At 37.4% G+C, this 25,228-nt stretch overlaps 1 protein-coding gene across 2 annotated transcripts in view; it reads left to right on the plus strand.

The window, feature by feature from the left end:
• The first annotated feature begins 8,150 nt into the window (after positions 1-8,150).
• The window catches only part of B9D1 (B9 domain containing 1), a 96,146-nt gene continuing 79,068 nt past the window's right edge, over positions 8,151-25,228 (plus strand). For both annotated transcript variants that reach the window (XM_044661212.1, XM_044661203.1), the window contains exons 1-5: positions 8,151-8,228; positions 11,874-11,942; positions 13,262-13,373; positions 15,172-15,268; positions 21,722-21,784. In XM_044661212.1, coding sequence (XP_044517147.1) covers positions 8,166-8,228; positions 11,874-11,942; positions 13,262-13,373; positions 15,172-15,268; positions 21,722-21,784 — 404 coding nt within the window. In that variant the 5' untranslated portion in view covers positions 8,151-8,165. The remainder of the gene's footprint in view (positions 8,229-11,873; positions 11,943-13,261; positions 13,374-15,171; positions 15,269-21,721; positions 21,785-25,228) is intronic.

Here is a 25,228-nt window from a genome sequence, read left to right on the forward strand (position 1 = left end):
ACTGCCAGAAATAACCATGCCAAATGGAACTCTGTGCACTGGCCCTCCTGTCACTTCCCCAGAGATCACGGTGAGCACTCTTTACCTAGATCTGTCTCTCTTCCATTTATGTAAGCTCAAAGCCTGGTATTTATCCATGAATCTGTTTCAGTCTCCCCTGCCTTCCCCACACATATGGTGCATATAGGAAGTCACCTAGTGACTTCCCTCTTTCCTTTTAGGTAGCAGATGGCAGTCCTCTCCTTTGCTTCTATGCTGGTCAATGGGTGCTGCTAGGAGTGATAACCTGGAGACCTTGCTCTTCTAATGGCCTCCCTGAAGTTTATATCCCAATTTATCCCATCAGCACTTGGATCCAGGCCAATTTTCTTAATGTCAGAATTATCAAGGGTCCCTCTAAGGCCCCCATTCCAGGTATTCTCTCTACCCCCATTCCTTAATATCTTTTATTACTATATGTACTCACTATACAGTCAAGGTTGAAAGTGTTTCTTCTTTCCCTTCGCTTTCCCCTGCCTCAGAATATAAAAGGAAACTTTTGCATCTCTACATCTATATTTATTCAAAGCAAACAAAAATAATTTTTTCTAAGTTCATTGGTGTATTATTTGAAAAGTCCTTGGAGGAAAAAATATCTTGCATAGTTTAAAACTGATCACATTGACACCAAAACAGGAAGTATCAAGGGGTTGCTGAAAGTTTCCTAAGCTTAAAATAAATCTCAGACTAATAAAACTATAGAAACATATAATTCAGATGAATGTAATTTAGAACCATAGAAACCTTTGGGTTTAAAAAAAATTTTTTTAAATCTTTACCTTCCATCTTAGAATCAATACCGTATATTGGTTCTAAGGCAAAAGAGCAGTAAGGGCTAGGCAATGGGGGTTGTGACTTTGCCCAGAGTCACATAGCTAGGAAGTGTCTGAGGCCAGATTTGAACCTAGGACCTCCCATCTCTAGGCCTGGCTCTCAATGTACTAAGCTACCTAGCTGCTCCCCAAACCTTTATTTTTTTAAATAAAATTATCTTCACTTAAAAAGTATTTCCCCTTCTTCCCACCTCCCCATTGAAAAGGAAAAAAAAAGAAAAACAAAACCTTTGTAAACAAATATGAATCAGAAAACTATTAATCTTAGATGCACAGAACAACAGAAACTTACAATTATAGGACTTAGAACCTTGGAATCCAGAGCCATAGATTCTTAGAATCTAATTCTATCATTCTATCTATCAAGGATAATTTTACATGGTTCACTGGGTAGTAGTAGTCTTGGAATTAAGAATATATGGATTTGCATCCTGCTTTTGACACTAACTATATGACCCTAGGTGAGTCACATATCCTTTCTGGGCCTCAGTTTCTTTATCTATAAAAAGGGGGAAGTGTCTATGGCACTTCACGGGGTTTACAAAAAATGACTTGAAAACCTTAAAGTGTTTTATAAATATCAGCATATTGAATAGAGTTGACTAGTTATTATTGACTGTAGCCTGAGTCAAGAAGATCCTCAGAATTGACAGACTGGATATGAGAGAAGAAAAAGGAGTCAAAGATGGCTTCCAGATTTTAAGACTGGAGAACTGGTGGCATTGTTGACCAAACTGGGAAGGGATGTTTGATAAGAGAGATAAAATTAATTTTGGACATGATCAGTTTAAAGTAGAAGTGGGATTCTAGGTCGTGGTATCAGCAAAGACCCTGCCAGTCCTCCCATGGCCCTGTTGATGGTGAAGCAGCAAATTGGAGGGGAAGTGTCAGTTTAAGAGAAAGATAGCATAGTGACTTGGAGTCAGAAAGACCTGAGTTCAAATCCAGCCTCAGACACTATGTTAGCTATTGTTACCCTGGGCAAATCACTTAACCTGTATTTGCCTCACTTTCCTCAGCTATAAAATTGATATAATAATAGCACTACCCTCCTAGAGTTAATATAAGGACCCAATGTACCGTGCTTAGCACAGTGCCTGGTGCATAGTAAATACTATAGAAATGTTAGTTATTATTATTAAGTCTCAGTACTTGGTCTTCTAGTCATCTTAATGTCTCTTTACTTTGGACAGGCAGCATGGTGAGGCAGAAAGAGCAATGGATTATGTGGAATTTATTTTGTTTAATTCTACATATTTGTTATAAATGGGGGCTTTAATTTGAGGGGGGATGGAAAGAAGGAGTGGGTAGGTGATGATAGTGAAGTAAAAAAAAGAAAATAAAGAAAAATGTATCAAGACATTTAAAAAATATATATAGAAGAGAGCAGAACAAAGTTCAGAAGAAGCCACAGTTGGACAAAACATTCATACTTTTGTGTTAAATGTAATACATAGGATGTCCCAAAGTTTTAGTATAGCTTAAAACTACACTCAGTCTTTTTGGACACCCTGAACGCTTAAGAAAAAGAAAGAGGAAACTGAGGCAATTAGAAGTTAAGGAACTTACCTAGTTAGTATCTGAGCCTGGATTTGAACTCAGATTTCCTTGACTCCAGGTCCAGCGTGTTGTACACTGTGACACCTAACAGCCTCAATATCTCATTGAACACCATTTCTCTACTTTCACATTTTTGTTCAGAGCCTCATCTTTCCTTACCCTAAATTATTGTAGCAGCCTCCTTATTGGTCTTCCTGCCTCAAATCTTTCATCACTCCAGACCATCCTAAATACTGTTGTTCATTCTCCTTAAGTACATATCTGGTCATGTGTCTTGTCTATTCAGTCAATTTTAGTGGCTTCCTATTGACACTATGAAAAAATAAAAACTATTCTGTTTAGCTTTTAAATCCCAAACAATCCAGTCTCAACATATCTTTCCAGGCTTGTTGAACACTACTGCCCCTGTCACAATCCAGATTAACTAGCTTTCTCTCTGTTACATATGACACTCCATCTCTAATCATTTTGCCTTTAAACTGGCCATTCCACATGCTTGATAATTCCTCCTTCCTGCTGCTTTATAGAGTGCCTTTCTTTCTTTAAGACATAGCTGAAGCATCATCTTCTGTGTGAAAGCTTCTCTAATCCCCCAATACTGGTATCTCCTTCCCAAACTACCTTGTATTTATATTATATTGTATTGTATTTAATACTTTGTGTTTATTTGAATTTATTTACTTTATGCTATGTAAATTTTATAAGTACTTGTTTTCTCTTTCATTAGAATTCTTTGAGAATACTAATGATCTCATTCACTATACCTGTATTCTGGTACCTAGCCCAGGTCTTGGCACAGTAGGTATTTAATAAATACTTGACTGATTGGTATAAGATTATATACATTCTCTAGCAAGTGAAACATCTCCTCTGGGCTCAATTTCCAAATCCCAATTTACCCTGGCTTACTGGGTGCCCAGGGGAGAGATGACTAGTTTCCCTCTCAGGTCTCTCATTGGGTATTCTTAAGGGATTGGAGTATTATAACACTGTTCATGACTTCTCATTGAGAGTGTTCCTCTAGTATCAATTAAGAACAAAGAGCTTTTACAAAGGAATTACAGCAAGGACAGAAGTTAAAGAAATGTCTCCCTGAGTGGGCAGGAAAGGATACACTTTCTCCTCAGCACACACTTGGTCCCTGAGGAGAGTGGCCTCAAAGGTACTGGAAATATGCATGTTGAGAAAATTTGGGGAACTTCCTATTACTGGCTGCAGAAGCCCTTTCCTCTCATCACAGAATCTCCACTGAAGATGTTCTCCTTGTTCAGCCAGCCTGGGTCCTTCTAGGATGAGGTGTCTTGGCTGACAGGTCAGCCTGCTTGCTAAGTTTGGTCTAGCAGGTTGCCTAGTGACTTCTCACCAGACTAAGCTACAGTTTCTACTGACTCCAGGACTCTGGTTGCTAATGAGACCGCAGATGGTTTTTGATAGATCTCCTGGTATCACCACTTGCCTAGTTGGTGCTAAAGGTACCATTTCCTCAGGGACCCATCAGCAAGAAATCCTCTTCACCTGAAATCCATCAAGGAATAGAGTGACACGTCTCTTGGTGAACCTTTTACATTCACACTTATTTACCATTCAGCAGTCAACCAAAAAGCTTTTTTTTTTCCCTTTGGTCACCAGGCATTATTGATATGAAACAGTCTATCTGTGCATACTCTGAAGTGAGGAAAAGGGTCCTCTATATTATGCATGCCCCAAAAGCAGCAGGCTGAGAATATTGTTCATGTATAATCCACCAGAAATGCAAGATCTAAGGACTAAGACCTCATTGGCCAATACCCAATTATACAAACAATATCAGTTTGTTTACATTTATAGAAAAAGGATTGCAATTCCAAAAATCCTAACTGGCTAATATATCCTATACATTACAGAAAAGTTTATGAAAGCTAGACATTATGGAATGCACTGTGGCATCCAAAGTTTAGTTAACACTATACAGTGTATCAGGATAGGCCATTTGCTAGAAGTTGCACTTGTGCTGAGTTTTAGATGAAGCTAGGAATTCTAAGGGTTGGGAATGAGAAGGAAGTGCATTCCAGGCAAGGAGAGCCTCTGCAGAAACCCAGAAGTGGGGCTAATACCAAGTAAGCCTGTTTGATTAGAAAAGAGGAATATGAAGGGGCAAAATGTGCAGGAAAAAAAAATCCAAAACCCTAGAAAAGCAAACTAGAGCCAGATCATTAATGACTTTAAACTCCAAAAAGAGTTTTTGTATTTTACCCTATTTTTATTTTTTCAAAGATATTTTATTTTCCCAATTACATGTAATAATTTTCAACATACATTTTCTGAAATTATAAAATCCAAATTACTTCCCTCTCTCCCTTACCTCACCCCCTCAGAGATGGTAAGCAATTTGATCTGGATTATACATTGTATGTACTTTATCCTAAAGGTAAGAGGGAACCACTGGAACTTTGTGAACAGAGGACTAGTGTGGTCAGATCTGTACTTTAGGAATAGTAATTTAGTGGCCATGTGGAAAATGGATTGAAGTGGGGAGAGACTGGATAGCAAGGGAGACCAATCCAAGAGGCTATTGTAATAGCTCAGGGGAGAAGCAATGAGGGCCTGAACTAAGATAGTGGTCTCACAAGTAGGGAGATCTTGATAAATATAAAAGATATTATGGAGATAGATTCAACAAGACTTGGCATTACAGTAGATAAAAGGGAAAAGGCCAAGATGGCCACACATATGAATAAACACATCCCATCATTTAATTAGGACATACACGTGGGGAAACTGTCTTTGTTATGGTGAACATTTGTTGAAAATGCTCATACAATGCTATTTTTATTCATCAAGTAAACTAAAACTCAACTCAACTTTCTTTTTAAAATACAAACTTTTAAAAAAAGATACAAAGCAATAATTTTTTAAGAAATATTGGTGCACCCCATCAAATCCTATGTGTCTACCTGTGAAGATGACTCCAAGACTGCAAATATGGTTGAAAGGAAACTAACCCCCTTTACCCCCCCTAACCCCCCAAATAAGGAACAGGAAAGCTAGGAAGAGGAGAGGGTTTTGGGGATTGTCAGATTTATGGAATGATTTCTATGTGACATCTAGTTGAAGATATCCAATGGGTGATGAAGGACAAGGTGTTCAAGAGAGATTAGGGTGGGCTATATGGATCTGGAGGATGGATTGGAACTTTTCTAAATCTATGGTCCTATAAACTGTAATTTCTCTTTCAATTCTAAATCTGTGATCTAAGATGCCTTGGTGACTTTATCTATTCTGTTGGAATTATCACCTCAGTAAAGATAACTTTAAAATCTATATCTGGACTAATTTCTTTAAATCTTCATCTCAATCCTATTTATGTATTGTACCCACCTTGATGCTGTACCAAACACCTCAAAATTATGTCTGGAACTTAGAGCTGGAAGAGACCGCAAAGACATAAGATTTGTTGGGGAGCAGACTATTCTATCTTCTATGCCAATGTAAGGGGACAAATCTGTTCTGCACTGATTTTGCCAATTGTAGGGTAATACTGAATGCCAGAGTAATACTGAGACATCGAAGAAAGAGGGGTCCATGCCAACTTGATTTTTATATTTTAAAATATATTAATAATTAATGCAATATAACATTATATAATATATACTGTACTGTATAATATAATTAACATCAATATAAATAATAAAATATATTTAGCAATAGATTTTATTTATTCTATTATTTTGTTATTTATTTTGTTATCTATTTATTTATTAGGATTAAAAGGATTCATTGGGAGAGTTTACTTACAAGAGGCCAGTCCTAGGTGACAGCAGGACAAAGTAATATGGTGGATCCCCACTGCCAACCCTACCCAGGACAGATAGGAACAGAACAAAGAAGGCATAGTTCCAGAGATGGCCCAGGGCCACATGCAAGTTCTCCCATGGGATTGTTGGAGCTGTTTTTGCTCTTTACATTTATTCAAGGTAGTTTATATTCTCTGCTGAGTCAGAAGTCACATTCTCACTCTGGTTACCACTGCACAGAGACCCTGTAGATCACTCAGTTTTATTTCACAGGGAAAGGAATTGTGGTGGAGAGAGGGAAGGGAAGTCAATGGCAGAGACAGGAATAGAAACCACTTCTTTAAATTTCCTGCCCAGCAAAAAATTGGAAAATGAAGGAATGTCCTTCCATTGGGGAATGGCTGAACAAATTGTGGTATCTGTTGGTGATGGAATACTATTGTGCTCAAAGGAATAATGAACAGGAGGAATTCCATGTGCACTGGAAAGACCTCCAGGAATTGATGCAGAGTGAAAGGAGCAGAACCAAGAGAAAGTTCTATACAGAGACTGATACACTGTGGTACAGTCCAACATAACAGACTTCTCTACTAGCAGCAATGCAAGACTTATGAGAAAGAAAACTAGCCACATTCAGAGAAAGAACTGTGGGAGGAGGAACACAAAAGAAAAACAATTGCTTGAACACATGGGCTGATGGGGATAATATTGAGGATGTAGACGTCACCCTACAGCATAACTAGTGCAATAATTTGGAAATAGGTCTTAATTAATTATACCTGTAAAACCCAGTGGAATTTTCTGTTAGTTGGGAGGGGGGGTTGGGGTAGAGGGAAAGCACATGAATCATGTAACCATGGGAAAATATTCTAAATAAATAAAATAAAATAAATTAAATTTCCTGCCCAGGACTCTTAAGATATTGATGAAGAAATACTGGGCTTTGATGAGATGTAATAAAACCTTTTTTTAAAAATCTTGAATTAATATTGATTCTAAAGGCAGAAGAGTGGCAAAGGGGTCAGCAATGGAGGTTAAGTGATTTGCCCAGGGTCATACAGCTAGGAATTGTCTGAGGTCATATTTGAACCCAGGACCAACTCTCTTTTCAATGAACCGCCTAGTACCCATTGTTCAGAACAGACACTGATTCTGCACTCAGAGAACTTGGGTTCCACATTCTGCCTCTGATATCTAACTCGGTGATTTGGGACAAGTCAGAAACTTTCTGAAACTCAGTTTCCTCATCAGTAAAATGAGTGTTGGACTAAATCACTACAGATCTCTTCTGGCTCATAATTCACAATCCCACAACTTTCTTTTTTCCTCTGGGACAAGTGGTCTGCTTCCTTGAGTTCTGCGTCCCTCCCATTTTAAGGGGCACAAGGAATATCTGTGATACCTTAAGTATTAGGGAGGCAGTTCCTTTAAAATAGGAGTTCACAAGCATTATCTCATTTGATCCCTATAACAACCCTGGAAGGTAGGAGCTATTATTATCCCTATTTTACAAATAAGGAAGTTGAGGCAAATAGAGATTGATTGGTTACTTGCCAAGGGTGCAACAGCTAGGCGGTATCTGGGGCTGAATTTGAACTCATTTCTTCCAGACTCGGCACGCTACTCACCGCACCACCTCGCAGTCGATGTGAATGTGGTGTGAATATAGGCCACAAAACACTGTTAGATGGTACTAAGTGGTTTCACTAGACTCCCAAAGAGTCCCGAGACACAAGTCTAGACAGCATGTCCCGCTCCCACAACCCGTGTAATAAAGCACCTTCCAATCAGACTCGGGTTCACCCACTGCATATCTGTGGTGGCGACGGCAGTAGCGGCAACACTAGGCGCGAAGACGCTATTTCAAGGAAATTTGTCCTACTCCGGGCACCGTCAGTAGCTCTGGGACGTTCTAGAGACTCTTAGCAACGCTGGCGGCGCGCGGAGCTGTCTGAGAATCATGGCTGCATTCAACCCAACGGTCTTTCTGCTGATGGTGAACGGACAAGTGGAGAGCGCCCTGGTGAGAGGGATCCCGAGGCTGATGGGCAGATTAGTGGGCCAGGAGGTGGGGGAGGGGAAACTAAGAGGCGGTGGAATAGGCGTTCTTGTAGTCCTTGTAGCCATGCCTCCGGACCCACGGGAGGACACGCCACGCACGCACGCGTACAAACACACCCATCCATCTCTGGACCTGTGCGGGAATCTCAAATTCACCCACATCTGGACTCACACACGCACACCCTGGATCCACATGGGAATATCAAACACACACACGGACAGCTGGACCCACATGAAAGTCACACTCGCATACACACAGGCCTGGACATACACAGACACATATGGGCAAGAGCCACACATACATACATATAAGCGTCTCTGTCTCTCCCTCTCCCCTCCCTCTTCACCTTTCTCCTCCCCCCTCCCCCCCTCTCTGTCTCTGTCTGTCTTTCTTTCTTTTCTCCCCACTCCCCCAAGACATACCTCATACATTCCCCTCCACAGAAATATGGAGTATAAGAAAATTGTGAGGGAATTGAGGGTATTAGGACAGCAAATAGTTAGTGGTGGACATTGAGTGAACCATACAGATTTCATCTTGTGAATTACTGAGCTGGCTTAATTTCCTTTCTATTTAATTATGAGTCTAGTCCAAATTCTGTCTTGTGAGAAAACTTTTCAATGTGGGAAATGGGATTAAACCTCATTCATTATTTAAGCCCTATGTGCCTAAGAAACTGAACCACCACTGCCTGCTGTTTAGGGAAACTTAATCAAGGAACTAAGGTTATATGGACCAGAAACCTAGTTAGATCCTAAAATTGATGTAAAGAGTTTTCTCATAATTGTACATCTTAAGCAACCCCTATGTCTTACCTGAAAATCGACTCCATACTGATCAATCCATTATTGTTTCCATGTTCCTCTGATTGTTTACAGATACTTAGGGAAGAGTGGGACATCTGTTTTCCTGAGGGATTCAGGGAATTGCACTCTCCTTTCCCAACTTGGAAAGGCCCTAACTTCTCATCTAATTACAAATCAGATTACCTGATGTTGTATTATTTACTTTTAATTAATCTGCCTTATTGATCAATTGCTTTTACTATATAAAAGTCTATCAATCCCCTTGTATTGTGGATACAGTCCTAAAATGAGGAAGGATTCTGACTTGTTGGGCAATTGACATGCATTATTTAATAAATTGATATGCTCAGAAAAACAAATCTTTGTTTCCTCAATCATTTCATCTTTTGCTTGGTAGGAAGGAGCCTGGTCCTAATTTGTTGAACAATTGGCATGTGTTGTTTAATAAATTGACGTTCTCAGAAGAGCAATACTTTGTTTCCTCAGTCACTTTATTTTTTGCTAGTTGGGGAGATATTTCCTTCACCACACCAGGACCCTCCTCCCCCAACCTCTCAAGGGGACACTTCTCTTCCTCCCTTATAGGAGGAAGATCTGTCCTCCCTCTTGGAGCTCAAGATTTCTTTGTTCACATTTCCCACTCTTATATACAGGACCTTCCTCCCTTTGTAAATGGTAAAGGCCCATGTAAACACAGCAGTTGTAAGATCATAGATCTAGAACTGGAAGGGGTCTTGGAGGTCATCTAGAGTAACCTCATTTTATAGATAAAGAAAATAAATTGAAGGTAGATGAGAGTGGTCTGAACTCCCAAAAGCAGCATTTGGATTTGAATTTTTAGGCCCTTTGACTGCAGAGCCAGTGTTCTTTCCATTATACCATGCTGCCCCCTTGAGGAGAAAGAAGAGAATTCAGCCTCCAACTTTATCCTGACTCCTACTCCACCTCCTTTAGTTTGTGATTTAGTCTTTCCCTCCAGGGGCCCAGATGTTGGACTTGTGATAAAACTAAGAATCTGGAGACTGATTTAAATCCGGCTCCACCCATGTCTTGGGCAAATCACTTAATCTCTTGAGAAATCAGTTTCCTTACCTGTAAAATGAGGCATGGGGTTTGTTAATATTTTCTGCATAATATAAAACTATCTGTGCCATTCCCTACATGGTGTTACAAAACAGAAGAAAGCATAATGTAGTGGGAAGAACAGTTACCTGACCCGGAATGAGAGAACCTCTACTATTTACTACTTCTGTTACCTCAGACATTTAAGTCACTTTACCTCTATCCTTAGTTTCTTTGTCTGAAATGAGGTTGGACAAGATAATCTCTCACTTCTCTTCTAGCCCTAAATCCTTTCCCCAAACTCCACAGGGGACCACTTTGCTTTCTTTCCATGCTTTCTTCCTTTTGTCTCTGCCATTCCCCCAGGGGTTAATTCTTGCCTCCTCCCTTTCTCTTATGAGATTGTTTTTTTTCCATTTCTGTCCCTGTCCCTTTAAAAAAAAAAAATCTCAATCACATAGGGTCACCCTATCTACATTCATCAGAATAGGATTATTCTTGTCTACTTCATTACTATATTGGTCAATCCTTTTGCATTGCCAAATCTGATCACCCTCCCCAACTCTTGCTCTTGTGCCTTACCCTCTTTCTCTCCATTCTGACAAAAAATATAGTTTAAACCTGGGCATAGTTTTAAAAGTTGTACATGCCCGTTATTTTTTAAAATTTTAAATTAGAATGTATCCCCAGCATGTTATTTATTTATTTATAAATTTTATATGTTACTGTGCTAATAGTTATGTATATTCTAAAATTAATATGAAAGCAGATTTTTTAAGCCATGAGATAAGAAATGAAATAACATTTGATCTTAGAGTCAATTACAGGCTACTAGAATCACCAAAATCACTTTGGCAGCTGTGAGGCAAAGAGAACAATTAAGAGGCTATTTCAGTAGAGATGATGAAGGTCTGAATTAGGTTAGTGACTGTGTGAGCAGAGAGAGAAGAGCAAGATGTAGAAATAGATGTAGCTAGATGTAGAAAGTAGAAATGGCAAGATACTCCAGTCCATCTTATCTGAAGTAGAGATGATGGATGATTGGAAGAATGATGGTGCTCTTAATAGAAAAATAGGAATGTTCAGAAAAGGATAGAAAATAGGAAAGTTTGTAAATAGGTGGGTTTGTGGGGGAAAGTAATGTAATTGTATAACATTGATGTCTATTCATCCTGTGTTACTCTTTCCAACTAATAAATGAAAAGTAGGGAATGAGGGGGCTTACTCACTAGTCACTGTCCCTGACACAGACTCTACTACTGATGGGGGATAGGATATGGAAATGTAGAGCAGGGCAGGGGATTTTGTTAGCATAACTTCTGGGAAAGCCTGGGTCAGACTATCACTTCCTTTAGCAGCTCACAATCTAAGCAGTCACTCAAGAGATCAAGGGTAGGAGATGTTTCAGTAGGGTAGTGTTGAAAGAGACCAGATGGTTATATTGGAGAGAAATCCAAGACTGGCTAGGGGGAGTTTCTGATTAGTTGATTACATACCTTTTAGGGTCAAATCCCTTTGGAACCACTCCATAGCCCTCATTTTGGAAACTGTTGGTCTGAAATAGACTATAATATTTCCAACCAGTATGTTGTGACTCTGAGCTAGGTAATCTAAAATCTTTCAACTTCATATTAATTCAATAATCAATGTTTTCTGTGTTAGCTTTTTTGGCAGTCTACAGAATATTAGAGGGGAAGTTTTAGAATGAAATAAATCACCAGTATGTTTCTTTTTTAAGTTTCCAGAATTTGATGACCTCTACTGCAAGTATTGTTTTGTTTATGGCCAAGATTGGGCACCAACATCTGTAAGTTGAACTATAAACCTTTTTTCAGTTCTTTTGGTTTTTTCTCTTTCCTGTCCTCACATGCCCTTCCCTCCATTGTAAACAAATAAGACTTCTAGATTCAGTGTCCTAACATGATATGACAAAAATGAACCATTTGTTAACAGGTAATATTTATTAGAGGGGCAGCCAGGTGGCACAGCAGGTAGAGTGCCAGGCCAGAAGTGAGGAAGATTCATTTTCCCAAGTTCAAATCTGGCCTTAGATACTTCCTGTCTGTGTGATCCTTGGAAAGTCATAATTATGTTTTCTCATTTTATATGAGTTGGAGAAGGCAATGGCAAATCACTCCAATATCTTTGCCAAGAAAACCCCAAATGGGGTCACCAAGAGCTGGATACCACTGAAATAACTGAACAACAACAACAACAACAAATGTTTATTAGACACCCTTAAACCAAATGATATATTGAAAAAGTCTGAGTATGCCCTTCTTCAATAAAGGGAATTAGATAACTTCTCTTAATATTTTGGGATCAAGGTTGGTCATTATGATTTCACAGTACTGTTTTATTTTGTTGTTGTTGATGTTTTTTCTATTTATATGCTTACAGTCATTATATATATGTATATATGTATATAAATGTATATAAAGTTTTCTTTGTTTTACTTACTTCACATCAGTTCATTCCTCCTGCATCTGTGTATTCATTACATTACATTACATTCTTTTATAGCACAGACTAGTATTTTGCATTCCTGGCCCACAGTTTATTTAGCCATTCTTTAATATTTGCTATTATAAAATTTACTGTTACAAATATTTTGTATAAGAGGCCGTTATTTTTATCATTGACCTTCTTGGAATATATGCGTACTTTGTTTAGTCTATTCCACTAATTCACTGACTACTGTTTGCGTTTAGCATTTAGCCACATTTTATTATGATCTAACCCATATTTTTTCACCTTTTCCTCAAGAATGGAATGTAAGATTTATCAAATGCTTTGTTAGGCAGACATATCTCTTATCTCTCAGCTTACATTAAAAAAGGAAATAATATTAGTTCCACATGATTATTTTTAAACTACTACCAAAGTTTTAATCTTTACTGCTTTATAAGATAATTTGAGTTTTAGAAATGCTATCCCCATCTCCTTATTTCTACTTATTTTCATTTTTTCTCTTGATGTTCTAAATCTTTTATTCCTCCAAATGAACCTTGTTTTTATTTTGGCTATTTCTGTAAAGTTATCTGTTTGGTAGTTTAATTGCTGTAATACTAACACTAATTTTGTAACACTAATACAAACACTAAGTTTGAATATTTTTTCCCTTAGGGCTTAGAAGAAGGAATATCCCAAATTACTTCTAAAAGCCAAGATGTACAGCAAACCCTGATCTGGAACTTCCCTATTGATATCACCTTTAAAAGCACCAATCCTTATGGCTGTAAGTAAAAGTTGGAATTGAAGCAAGACATCAAAACTGACTACTTTGGAATGTAAATGTAATGTAAAGTTTTAGAACTTCCAGTTAATACTCTCAAGTCTGGAATCACTTTGGCCTAAACTAGACAGGATTTTACCATGTCTTCTTATTTTCAGAATTGAATGATTACAAAGCAGGAGCTCAGAATTATAACTCTAGAAGGAAGAATAGAAGTTTGAATATTGAACTGAAGTTTTGAATATTGAATAGGAGTTTTCTGCTTTAAAATTTCATCATTCTATTTTTTTAAATAGCTTAAAAAAGAGGGAGGGGAAATTGGGATGGGGACATATTTGAGAATTTCTCAACTTTGCCTACTAGATCTAGTATTCTTAGGATGCTAGATAAAATTGATATTAAATCTTATTTGGGTTTTGGTTTGTTTGTATTTTTTTTGCTTTTAACAAAAACATTATAGTCTAATGGAAATACAACGGAACTAAATCATGTGACCTCTTATTCTGGCTCTGCTATACCTGTCTGTGACTTGGGCAAGTCACCTAAATTCTATGGCATTCAATTTCCTCACTTGTAAAAATGGGACTAATAATAATTGATGCTTTACCTGCCATCTCATGAGAATCATATGGGATAGTGTGTACAAAAGCACTTTGTAAACTACAGTGCTGTGCAAATTGCATAAATTATGATAATGATTAAAATCAAGTTCCGTTTCTCCTTTTACAATGTGCTTTTTCTCACTATATTGTTACCTAGTTAGTTTTTTAACATTTCTCATGAAATGATTTGAGAACATTTTGTTTCAGTCTATAATTTTAGGCACTTTTTCATGAAACATATTTACAATAGAATTTATGACCTTAGAGTTCTTTTGGGGTGAGGCATACAAGTATTAAATCTTTTCATTATCCTTGGGAAAATATCTCTCTAAAAACAATGGGAATGTCTTAGAAGATCTTACATAAAAAAAGTAGTTAAAAACATTTTGTATTTTTATACTAGTTTTTTTTGTATTTGTATTTTTATACTGGTTTAAGTTAACATTTTAGTTAACTTTCAGTATATTTGTTTAAAGTAAAGTTGGGCAGCCTCCAGCCTTTGATTTCAATTCATCCTTGTCCTACTGGGCAAGAAACAAAAAAATAATATGTGTCCATAGTTGGGGAAAAACATAATTTTCAAAATTTTTAGTGGCAGAGTTCTAAAAATCCACAAGATGGGGATGTTACATAAAAATGTGTGTGTGTGTGTATCTGCCTCACTTGTCTCTGTTGTATCATTCTCACTATTATTTTATACTACATTTCTCTTTGTTGATGGGATTTTTTCTATGCATCAATGTCTTTCTTAGCTTTTTTTTTTTTTTTTTTAAATCTTTACCTTAAGTCTTTGAGTCGATATAAGTATCAATTTCAAGGCAGAAGAGTAGTAAGGGTTAGGCAGTTGAAGTTAAATAACTTGCCCAGGGTCACACAGCTAGGACTAGTCCAAGACCAATTTTGAGCCATTGCCTCTAGACTCTATCCACTGAGCTTCCTAGCTGCCACCATCAATGACTTTCAATAGAAAAAGCCTCTTTGTTCCTAGTTTATAACGTTTGTTAAATTCATTGTTTGCTGATGTGCTTAATCTGAATTGATTGATAATTGTTGAAAACAGTTACCAGGCACTATGGCTCTTTTAAAGGTCCTATAGGATTTAGGTCATATTCTATAACTACGTTTTCTTCCAGACCAACTTAATTTATGGACATATACCTTTTTTACCTATTGTGGCTAACCATTATATTCTTTTTAAGGGCCACAAATAGTGATAAGTGTGTATGGACCTGACATTTTTGGAAATGATGTGGTTCGAGGTTATGGAGCTGTACATGTGCCTTTAATTCCTGGCCGGTAGGTTTCTTCCTCTTACATTTGTTCACTTTGTGTGTCAAATCATTTTTTCTGAAAGGGACCTCATTTCTTTTCTTTCATTGGTATTTCTCTTAAGACTCATGTCAAGCCATTTCACACATTCTGAATTTTACAGAGTATCACACTGGTATCAAGTATCACATTGGCATCCAGAGTAATATCAATAGTATAATAATACTCTCAATTTGATGATTGTCACCATCTAAACTAGGTGCTGCAAGCTGTGGCACCATATGTGATGATTTTGATTGATGTATCTGTCTTTAGGTAGAACTGTGAACTAAACAAATTTTGTCTTTGGAGCCCTTATGCTTCCTCTATCAGTGCCATCACAGCCACTTTTAAAAAACAAAACCTGGAACTTGCCATCCCTCTACCTCTCATCAGTGTCTCCCTCCCTCTTCCTTTAAGTACCTGTTCTTCCTTTCAGCTGCCAACTAATTTTCTCTCAAGATATTAACTGACAGTGTGTTAGACTTTCTCCCATGTTTGTATTTTTAAATGCCACACCTACCTACCTTATAATGAATAAAAATTTGGTATATCACTTCTGAAAGTTTGCTAATGCCTGATTTAAACCATGTGGCATTGATTATGATTGTTGTTGGAATTGTTGGGGAATAAAGACCATGGTCTGGTTGGCAGGCCAGATTACTCAGAATTTTTATTAAACAGCCAGGTAGTTGAGAGAGAGCTGCTTTCAATTGAATAAAGTCAGTTCTCCTGAGTAAAGAAATTTGAACAGAGTTGCTGAAAGGGAAAAAAGTAGACAGTTGATGAGACAAATATAGGCACTTAAAGGTTACCTGAAGGTCACTTAGGTTAGACAAGCTTATACAGTTGAGTGACTCCTTAATATAGTTAGGTAACCACTTCCCATGCACAGAAAAATAAAACAATTTATGATTATCACAGAAAAGGGAAGCAACTTGGGATTATAGAGACAAGAGAGAGTATATACTCTCTCCAAAGTATATATTTCCTCTTTTTAACCTAATGGAGGACAGTTTTTGAAATAGAAACTTTAATATTGTTAATTTCTAGAATAGGAAGAATGGATTTTGATGATTGAAACCCCCAGATTTTTTTATGGATGAAGCCAGAATTTACAAAGATGGCCATTAAATTTACTGGACTTCTGATTTCATTGGTTAGGAACTTCCTTAACTAATTCAGATCAGTATATTCTCTGTAATTTATATCTTTAGAGAGCTGCTTGGTACACTGAGAAATTAATTTGCCTAGGGTCACATATCTACTATGCCAGGCTACCTCTATAGATATACTCAATAATGTAAGCCTTTTATGGAAGGCTGCCATTAGGTTTTAAACATGTCCCATGTTTTTTGGTATCACACTATAGACAAATTTTTGTTCCATTGATAAAGAAAGTAGTAGGAGAAGGGCCAAAGGTGGTTATAAATAGAATGTAACTACTTCTAGACTTAAAGAGGGTTAGGGTATTACCTTCTACTTAAGGGTCTCAGCTCTAGATTTATGCAGACCAGGTTCTAAGGAATAAAAATGAATTGAGCTTTTTTTTTCCCCCTTGTCATCTCTGGCTCATTTTTCTACCCCTATTCTGGATTAGAACTCTGAGGCCAGTATCTTAAAGCTTAGATTTGACTCATGTCCAATGTCTAACAGAGAGTTCCTTCTAGAAAAGTACTCAGTATATAAAATAGATCTGGTATAGGATATCTATTTACTTCCTCCACTACAAAAGAAAGTCTTAAAATTCAAAAGACTCATAAAGTCACAGCACATTGATTAATATTTAAAACATGAAAAAGTATCCTATAATTCCCAACTGTGCTCTTCTGGGAGGTTGATACTCCTGGAGATTGAGGTATATGAGGTGTTCAGGGAAGGTTAGCACCTCTGATGTAAGGGCTTGCCTAGTCCTTTTCAGGGCTGCTCCTTTTTCTTTGGTGTCTGCCTTTCACCCAACTCTCACCTGTTGCTCCAAGAAGCTGTAGCATATAGAGTGGGCACACCCCAGTAAAACCATCTCTGCACATCCACTAAACCAGGCTGAGGGTAACCAACAAGTCTCAAGCCCATTGGTGAGTTAGGACAAGGTCTATCCCAAGCATGTAAAGACAGAATGAGTGGATGAGAACAGTTTGTTCCGATGGCCATGAAGGTGGCTGAAACAGATGCTGTGGAGCACTTAGAGTTTGGTCAGATGTGGAAGAAACCAAGATCATCCACTGTACTTTGTGCCATTGCAAGTCTTCTTGACTTTTCTCTTGCCCCCTCTGGATTTCAGTGATTCTAGAAAAGAGAGTGTGGCTGCCTCTCTGCCTCACTCATGCCACTCTGCCTCACTTAAATCCAATTCATGTGCAGGTCAAGACATCATGATGTCAGTGGTTGTCTTTAGAAACTGAGGACCAACAACTCCCTGGAGATTATATTAATCTCTTCAGGCTCTATCCTCACCTAAAATAGGCTAAATTTTACTTAATTGGCTCAGGGAATTAAATATTTAAACAGTTGATACAACTTTCTGGTAGAATAGGTCCAAAGAAAGCTCCTTCTCCTGGCTTTTGACTAGTAAATCACCATGGGCAGTTATCCCTTCCTTTCTATACAGTTATGCAAAGCCAACAAACAACATTTTGTACAGTTCTCAGAAGTTACCTGTCTTACTTATAAGGATCTGTCTCAACACAAAACAAATGGAAAAAAAATTGAAATAAAGGAAACTAACAAAGCTGCCTAGGGGCAGCTAAGTGATGCAGTGGATAGAGAGCTGAGCTTGAAGTCAGGAAGAGTCATTTTTGGCCTGAGGCACTTCCTAGCTGTGTGACTTTGGAAAGACACAACCCTTTTCCCTTCCTTTTCCTCCTCTATAAAATGAACTGGAGAAGGAAATGGTGAACCTCTCCAGTGTCTCTGCCAAGAAAATTCCATAAAGAGTGAGACACCACTGAAGTGACTGAACTATAAAACCCTCTAACAGTTTTAAAGACAGCTAGGTGACACAATGAATAGAGTTCTTAACCTAGAGTCAGGAAGACCTGTGTTCAAATGTGGCCTCAGACACTTACTGGCTGTGTGACCTGGTAAGTCACTTCACCATGTTTGCTTTAGTTCCCACATCTACAAAATGAGCTAGAGAAGGAAATGGTAAACCAATCTAGTATTTCTGCCAAGAAAACCCCAATTGGGACCACAAAGAGTCAAACATGACTGAAATGATTAAACAACAACAAAAACTAACAAAAGGCAATGGAAATGGAAAAAAAAGTGACCTCTGTTTCAGAAGAAAGTCTAGTCCCAAATGAGTTCCTGGAGCATATGTAGCTCACCCCACAGGAACTCAGGCCTAAAAATCTCCCCTTCCTCCAACTTTCTGGTGAGAAACTAAGGCATTTCCTCATGAACATTATTCCATGGATCTCTGTGACACATAGACTCCAGAGCAACCTAGTAGGAAGGCCAGATAAAATATCTTGAGGGATTCTTGAAGCATACCTCACTTTTCTCCAAAGAGTTCATTACTCTAAAAAGTACTTCAAATAGAGATTGGAATTTAATTGATAAGAGGATGAGGCTTAGCTCAAAAGAAGACAAACTCAGAAGAATACTTTGTAGGGCTTCCAAAAAAGGGATTAAGCACTAAGAGTTGATTAGAATCATGCTCTGACTTTCTCCACAGTATGGACTTTGGGTTATTCAGACAATGCAGAATCGAGGTAAAAATGGCCATTCAATAATCCCACAAAGTGAATCACTTTTTAATATTTTAAATATCTACCTTTCATACCCACCTTTCCAGAGAGTATGATTGGAGTTGTGGGTTACCATTTCAGGTTTTAAGTATTTGTCAGTGTATGTTTACAAGTCTGCAAATACTTTTTGGGAAACTCAAAAGATGAGCCATTCATAAACTTAAAACTTTAAATTATAGCTCTCAAAATTCTGCTCTGGCAAGGAAACACATTGAGCTAAAGAAAATAAGAGACAAATTTGGTCTCAGATACTTGCCAGCCCGGTGACCCTGGGCAAGTTGCTTAATCCAGTTACCGAGGCCTTATCACTTTTCTGCCTTAGTAGCAATACTTATTATTGCTTCTAAGACAGAAGGTAAGGGTTAAAAAAAAAAAGGCTGTTGAATCTCTCTTTAGAGGTCAGGACTGAGCCTGGTCTAAGTGAGCTCAGAAAAGGGAGGGGTCTCATAGTTGGAGATGGCACCTCAGCTTCTCAGCCATTGGTTGTCACAAGAAATAAGAATATTTTACAGCTTTAGTATCTTGCTTCTTTCAGAAAATTAGATTTTCTACTTCCGACTCATTTATTTACCTGCTTTTCTTTTAGGATAACCATTTAAGTCTTAAGCAGAGTCATAACTAATGATTTTTGTGCCCTAGGCAAAGAGCAGGAATTGTATCTTTAATTCATTTAGGAATGATGATAAAAGAGAGCATAGTACCTATGAGGCTGCTGCTAGGGCAAGACAGGGGTGTCTAAATAGGGGATCTAGAGTAGAGCTCATCTTGGAGAAGAGAGAAGGATATTATCATCTGGTAGCTATAGATTGAAAGTAGTGACCTCATTTAGAGGGAAAGGAGAAATTTAAGAGTTCAAGGAAGAAAGCATTTGGCCCATATCCCTTCTACCTGTGTCAGGGTACTAAAGCTAGCACCATTTCATTTGTGATTGAGACACTTTGTATAAGTTTCTAACACGAAAGCCTAGGTTCTGTTATATAAGCCAGTTGAATTGATACATTAGCTCAGCAAGCTTCTTGTTGTTCTGCTTATGTCAAATATTGCTGAATGGACAGTTGTCAATTATAATCACTATGCATTATACCTAATGCAAAACTGTGAAATAGGAAGGAAGGCCTCTAGGTGGAATAGAAAAACCAGGATTTGGAGATATAGTCCTTGAATTTGAATCCTAGTGAATGCCACTCACTGCTCAAGTTGTAACTTTTCTGGGCCTGTTTCCTCACTTTCAAAATAAGGAGATTGGACTAGAAGACCTAGAAGATCCCTTTCAATCTTAAAATCCAACAAGCCTAGGCCTTTATAGCTGGACTTCCATATCTCTCTTCCTGGCTATTCTTCCCCTGTTGTAAGAGGGAGATTTTAGGTATTTTATAAATATGTATTTAAAATGTGACTGCCAGGAATTCAGATTGATTCCATAATTAAATAGACCCAAGTCAGCATCCAGTTTAAGGTAGTTTATTTACAATTAGGAAGGTAAAAGGTAGGTAAATAGAGAGAGGGAGAGGCTGGTCCAGGCTTGGAGAGGCCTGGACGGAGAGAGAAGGTTAAAAGGCTAATTAAACTAGGTTACAAGCCACAAGACTTTAGAAATCAGAGAGGCTATAAGCCTACTTAAGGCAGAGTTTGGAAACGCCAAGGTAGGCCAAGGAAGTCAGCCTAACTTACCCATGTGACAATTCAGAGTGGAAGCATTCTGAGGTCTCAGCCAAGCACCTAAATCCAAAGCCAGAACTTCTGAACTCCTGAACTCCTTCCACTCCTGAACTAACTACCAGGTTGTAATCCACTTATTTAAAGAGATAGCGTCTCTCGTCATTTCCTGTGGGCCACCTCTAATTCAAGAGGGCCAATGGCTGCCTCTACACTGATTTTGGACTGCCCAAAGGGCCGACCCTTGTTCTTGATTTGCTACTTATTGTCATGTGTGGTTAATTTATCTCCATTCCCCTTTTGAGGGAGGTGGGGATGATATAATCTAGATGCCTAGGATAAGTAGATTTTTGACTATGAATGGGCTAGAGTTAATTTCATTTACACAATCCCCCCTGATGATCATTGGTTGCCTAGTCACCCCAAGTGATCATTTTACATAATCATCTTATACCCACAAAGGTCTTCTAACTACAATAATTAGAGGTAAGAGGGGAAATGGAAAAGAAAGAAAACAAAACCAATGTTTGCTAAGCATATTGACAAGAAACCAATTGGGGGCAGACCCCTATTGGTATAACACGTACATTTAAAGTAGCTGTTGAAAATCCATCAGTCCAATCAGTTGTATCCAAAGTTCATTCTGGATCTCTTGATTAAATGTAGATTCTTCAGGTATGTCTCTGCAAACAGTTCATTCTCTGGATTAAGGAATCAGCAAGTTTCTTTTCTCTTGAGAAATTTTCTTGAACAAAATCAAAAAATTAAATCTTGGATATTATAAAAATACACTGTTAAAACCTGGCCAATGAAAACAATACTCCTTTCAGGCATACTTTCATTTTAAAACTCTCTAGCACTAAAGGTGAAATTTAGAGCAGAAAAGGATCTTCTTGCCCTTCTCTAATTATCTAGTCTGATCATATAACACAACTTATAGATTTTTCTGGTCATGCTTTCATTTTCTATTGGCTATTCAGTTATATTAACAATACTCAGCATGTTAACAAAATTTGTATTCAAATGTATATTTCAGACACAAAAGGACCATTCCTATGTTTGTACCAGAATCAACATCCAGGCTGCAAAAGCTGACAAGGTAATTTCAATACATTTCACTGTAATAATGAAAGTAAAATATTAAATGTAATATTAATTTTAAAAAAGATTGTGGTTACCATTTATAAAATTAACTCTCAAATCAGGAGTCTGTTCGTAGCTCTTAACAATTAAGTTTTAATCAAAATGGAGATAAAATAAAAAGAGGGAAATGTAGGAAGGAGTCAGAAAATATCACCTAACTAAAATACCCTGAGCTGAATCAAGAAGCCAAAATCTGTAGCCTACCAAACTGCCAAAGCCCACAAAAGCCCTCAAACACACAGCAAGCACCAGAGCTCCTGCTCAAGCCTGTGTTGCACTGAAGCACCAACCCAGAGAGAGTTCTCCCCATCCTGCAATGTACCCACTCAAAATAGGATGCGAGGTAGGAGGAGCTTGGGGAGAATGAGCCTGGAGAGTGGATTCTATCTACACAATCCCCCCCTGTGATTCTATTGGGAGAGGAGCATGTTGAAATCTCCCAGATTTACATGCCTAGTCTCCCCAAGGAATAATTTTAAATAACCATACTAGAGGTTCATACAATATTGCACTATTTAAGGGGAAATTACAATAATTGGGGAGAAGAGAGAAATAAAAGAAAAAGAAAACAAAATCAATGATTGGTAGGCATATTGACAAAAAGCCAATTAGGAGGCAATCCCCTTTGGCATAATAGTTTACATTCAAAATAAATGCATTCAACCCCCTTCAGTTCAATTTACTACATCCCAAAGTTCTTCTGGATCTTTTGATGCAGTGTATGGTTTCTACAAGCCTCTTAATGGCGTTTTCTCCAAACAGTTCACTTTCTTGATTCAGGGAGTTAGCGAGTTTCTTTTCCTGCTATTATTCTTAGAAAAAAAATTTTTTTTAATCTTGAATTTTACAAAAATTATACAATCCCCGCTGAGGAGAGTATTGACTAACACCAGAATCACCTCGGGATACATAGCTGAGTTATGGGGTATATGAATATAAAATTCTAAGTAAGCAAGAATAAGCCCATAACAGGTCCTTGAATTGGGGCCCAATTAAAGTGATTTATGTCCTGCAAGCCTGTAGGACAATTGTAACAATGTAGCATTTACCTATTGGTAGCCAGGACTACAGAAAATTGCCATACTATAAAGATAGAAAAGGATCTAGATTTAGAAGCAAAAGGGATGTGGGCTAAGAGGAAGAGCCTCGGGAGTGGATTCTATCTACACACCAGTAAAACAGGAGTTCTTAACCTAGAGCCCATGAACTTTTAAAAAATACTATTTTGCTAATTATATTTCAATATAACTTATTTCCTTTGTAATTGTAGTATTTTATTATATGCATTTAAAACCATTTTGAGAAGAGATCTTTAGATTTCACTATGGTATCAAAGGGATCTACAGCACAAAAAAGGTCAAGAAACTTTATTTTAGAAGCTAGATTGGTAAGCTTGGCCCCAGAAGAAATAAGAAAGTGCACCTCTCTTCCTTCTAAGCAGAGGTTGGGGACTATGGGTGTGGAAAACTGTTAGACTCAGTTGATTCCTTTTGCTTAACTTAATTTTTTTATTTTTTGTTACAAGGAATGACTCATGACTCACTGGGTATGGAAGGAGAAAAAGGATATATTTGGAATGAAAATGACATAAAAAGACATAAAAAAAACCCTTTTTTTAATGTCAAAAGAGAGGCAACATGAAATAATAAGTAAAAACCTGGGTTCATATCCTCCTTTTGACACCTACTGACTTTGTGACCCTGGGCAAGTTATTTAACCCCTTAATGTTAGACAATTCTCAAAGATTATAAATTGCAAAAAAGGTTCTTACTTGAACTGGTAGAGGAAGGTTTTCAAGGGGAGTTTTCTCAATATAGGTCCCACTTATTCCTTATCCTAAAAAGAGAATTTATGTTCAGAAATTAAACTGACTTCTTGATGACACTGACAATATTCTATCTTAGTTCAGTTCTATCTTTTAGCATTTTAAAGCCCTCATTAAATAACTTCATTCTATCAAAAATTCAGTGTGTTAAGAAATTAATACCATTAAAATAATAATATATTTGAAAAGACTATTATCATCTCCATATAGCCCCTTCATATGCAAGTTGTAGCTATGGAGTTATGATTCTCCATCTGCTCTATAAACATATATACCTATAAATTCTGGTTCAGCTCTACACAGCAGACAATATAAACAAAAGGCAGAGAACGAAAAGTCTTAGCTTGAGAATCAAACTTAAGTTGATATCTTCCTCCTCAAACTTCCTCAAAGTATCTCCTTCCTCTGCTATCTCACTTGAGGTCTTGGTTTCATTCCATATCAAAAAAATTCACCTAAAACTCTCTTTTCCCTTCCACCTTCTCTCTCAATCCTTCCTCTTCATTTTTGTCCTTTCTTCCAGTTTCAGATGGAAGAGGGAACCCATCTCTCTAAGGCCAACTTTGATCCCATTCCTTTCTGAGTTGTGTGTGTGTGTGTGTGTGTGGTTTAAGTGAATTGTCCTTACTATTATCTATGCTCTCACTAATCTTAAACTTCTCCTTATCAGTTAGTTCCTTCCCTGCTTGCCTACAAACATACCTAAGACTCCTAATCCTTAAAAAGAATTCTCTAGATCATACTGCTAAATATTATTCAATATCTCCCTTCTCTTAGCTAAATACTTTGGGGAAAAATACCACTGCTTTTCTTCTTGGATTCTTCTTAACCCCTTGTAGTCTGGCTTACAAGCTTATACTCAACCAAAATTACTCCAATCAAAGTTACACATAATTTCTTATTGCCAAAACTAATGGCCTCTTTAAAAAAAAACAATTCTGAACTTAAGAAACACCAAATAATACCGGCATTTCCATATGCAAAGAATAATAGAAAAGGAAAAAAAGGAAAACAGTCCTATAATACAATATGCACAGTCCAGCAAAACAAAATTCTATGTTGTCCTTGTCCAAAAATATATATCTTTTTCTGTATTTTAGGTCCTTTACCTCTTTGTCAATACGCTAATAACATGTTTCATCATTAGTCCTTTAGAATTGTGGTTAGCTATGCAGCTTCATGAATAGTGCTTTCTTCTGTTAGACAGATGGATGGATGGATAGATAGAAAAATGAATAGATAGAATAGATCTAGAGTTCTCAATTGTTTTTCATAATGTTATTGTATAAATGTTCTTGTCACTTCACTCTGAATCCGTTCATACAAAAATCCCTTTTGTTAACTCTTGTGGCACAATGACTTTCCATTATATTCACACATCATAATCTTTTTAACCAATAATAAATTTTTTAAAAACCTGTTTAATCAATAGATGGTTACCCTTTGAAATTTCCAGGTCTTTGCTCTAATAAAAAGAGCTTCTGTAAATATTTTTGTATATATGGGTCCTTTTCATCTTTCATTTATCTCTTTAGGGTATAGACTTATTAGTTGGTATTGCTGGATCAAAGGATA

This window comes from Gracilinanus agilis, chromosome 1 (assembly GCF_016433145.1).
Source record: "Gracilinanus agilis isolate LMUSP501 chromosome 1, AgileGrace, whole genome shotgun sequence".
NCBI lineage: Eukaryota > Metazoa > Chordata > Mammalia > Didelphimorphia > Didelphidae > Gracilinanus > Gracilinanus agilis.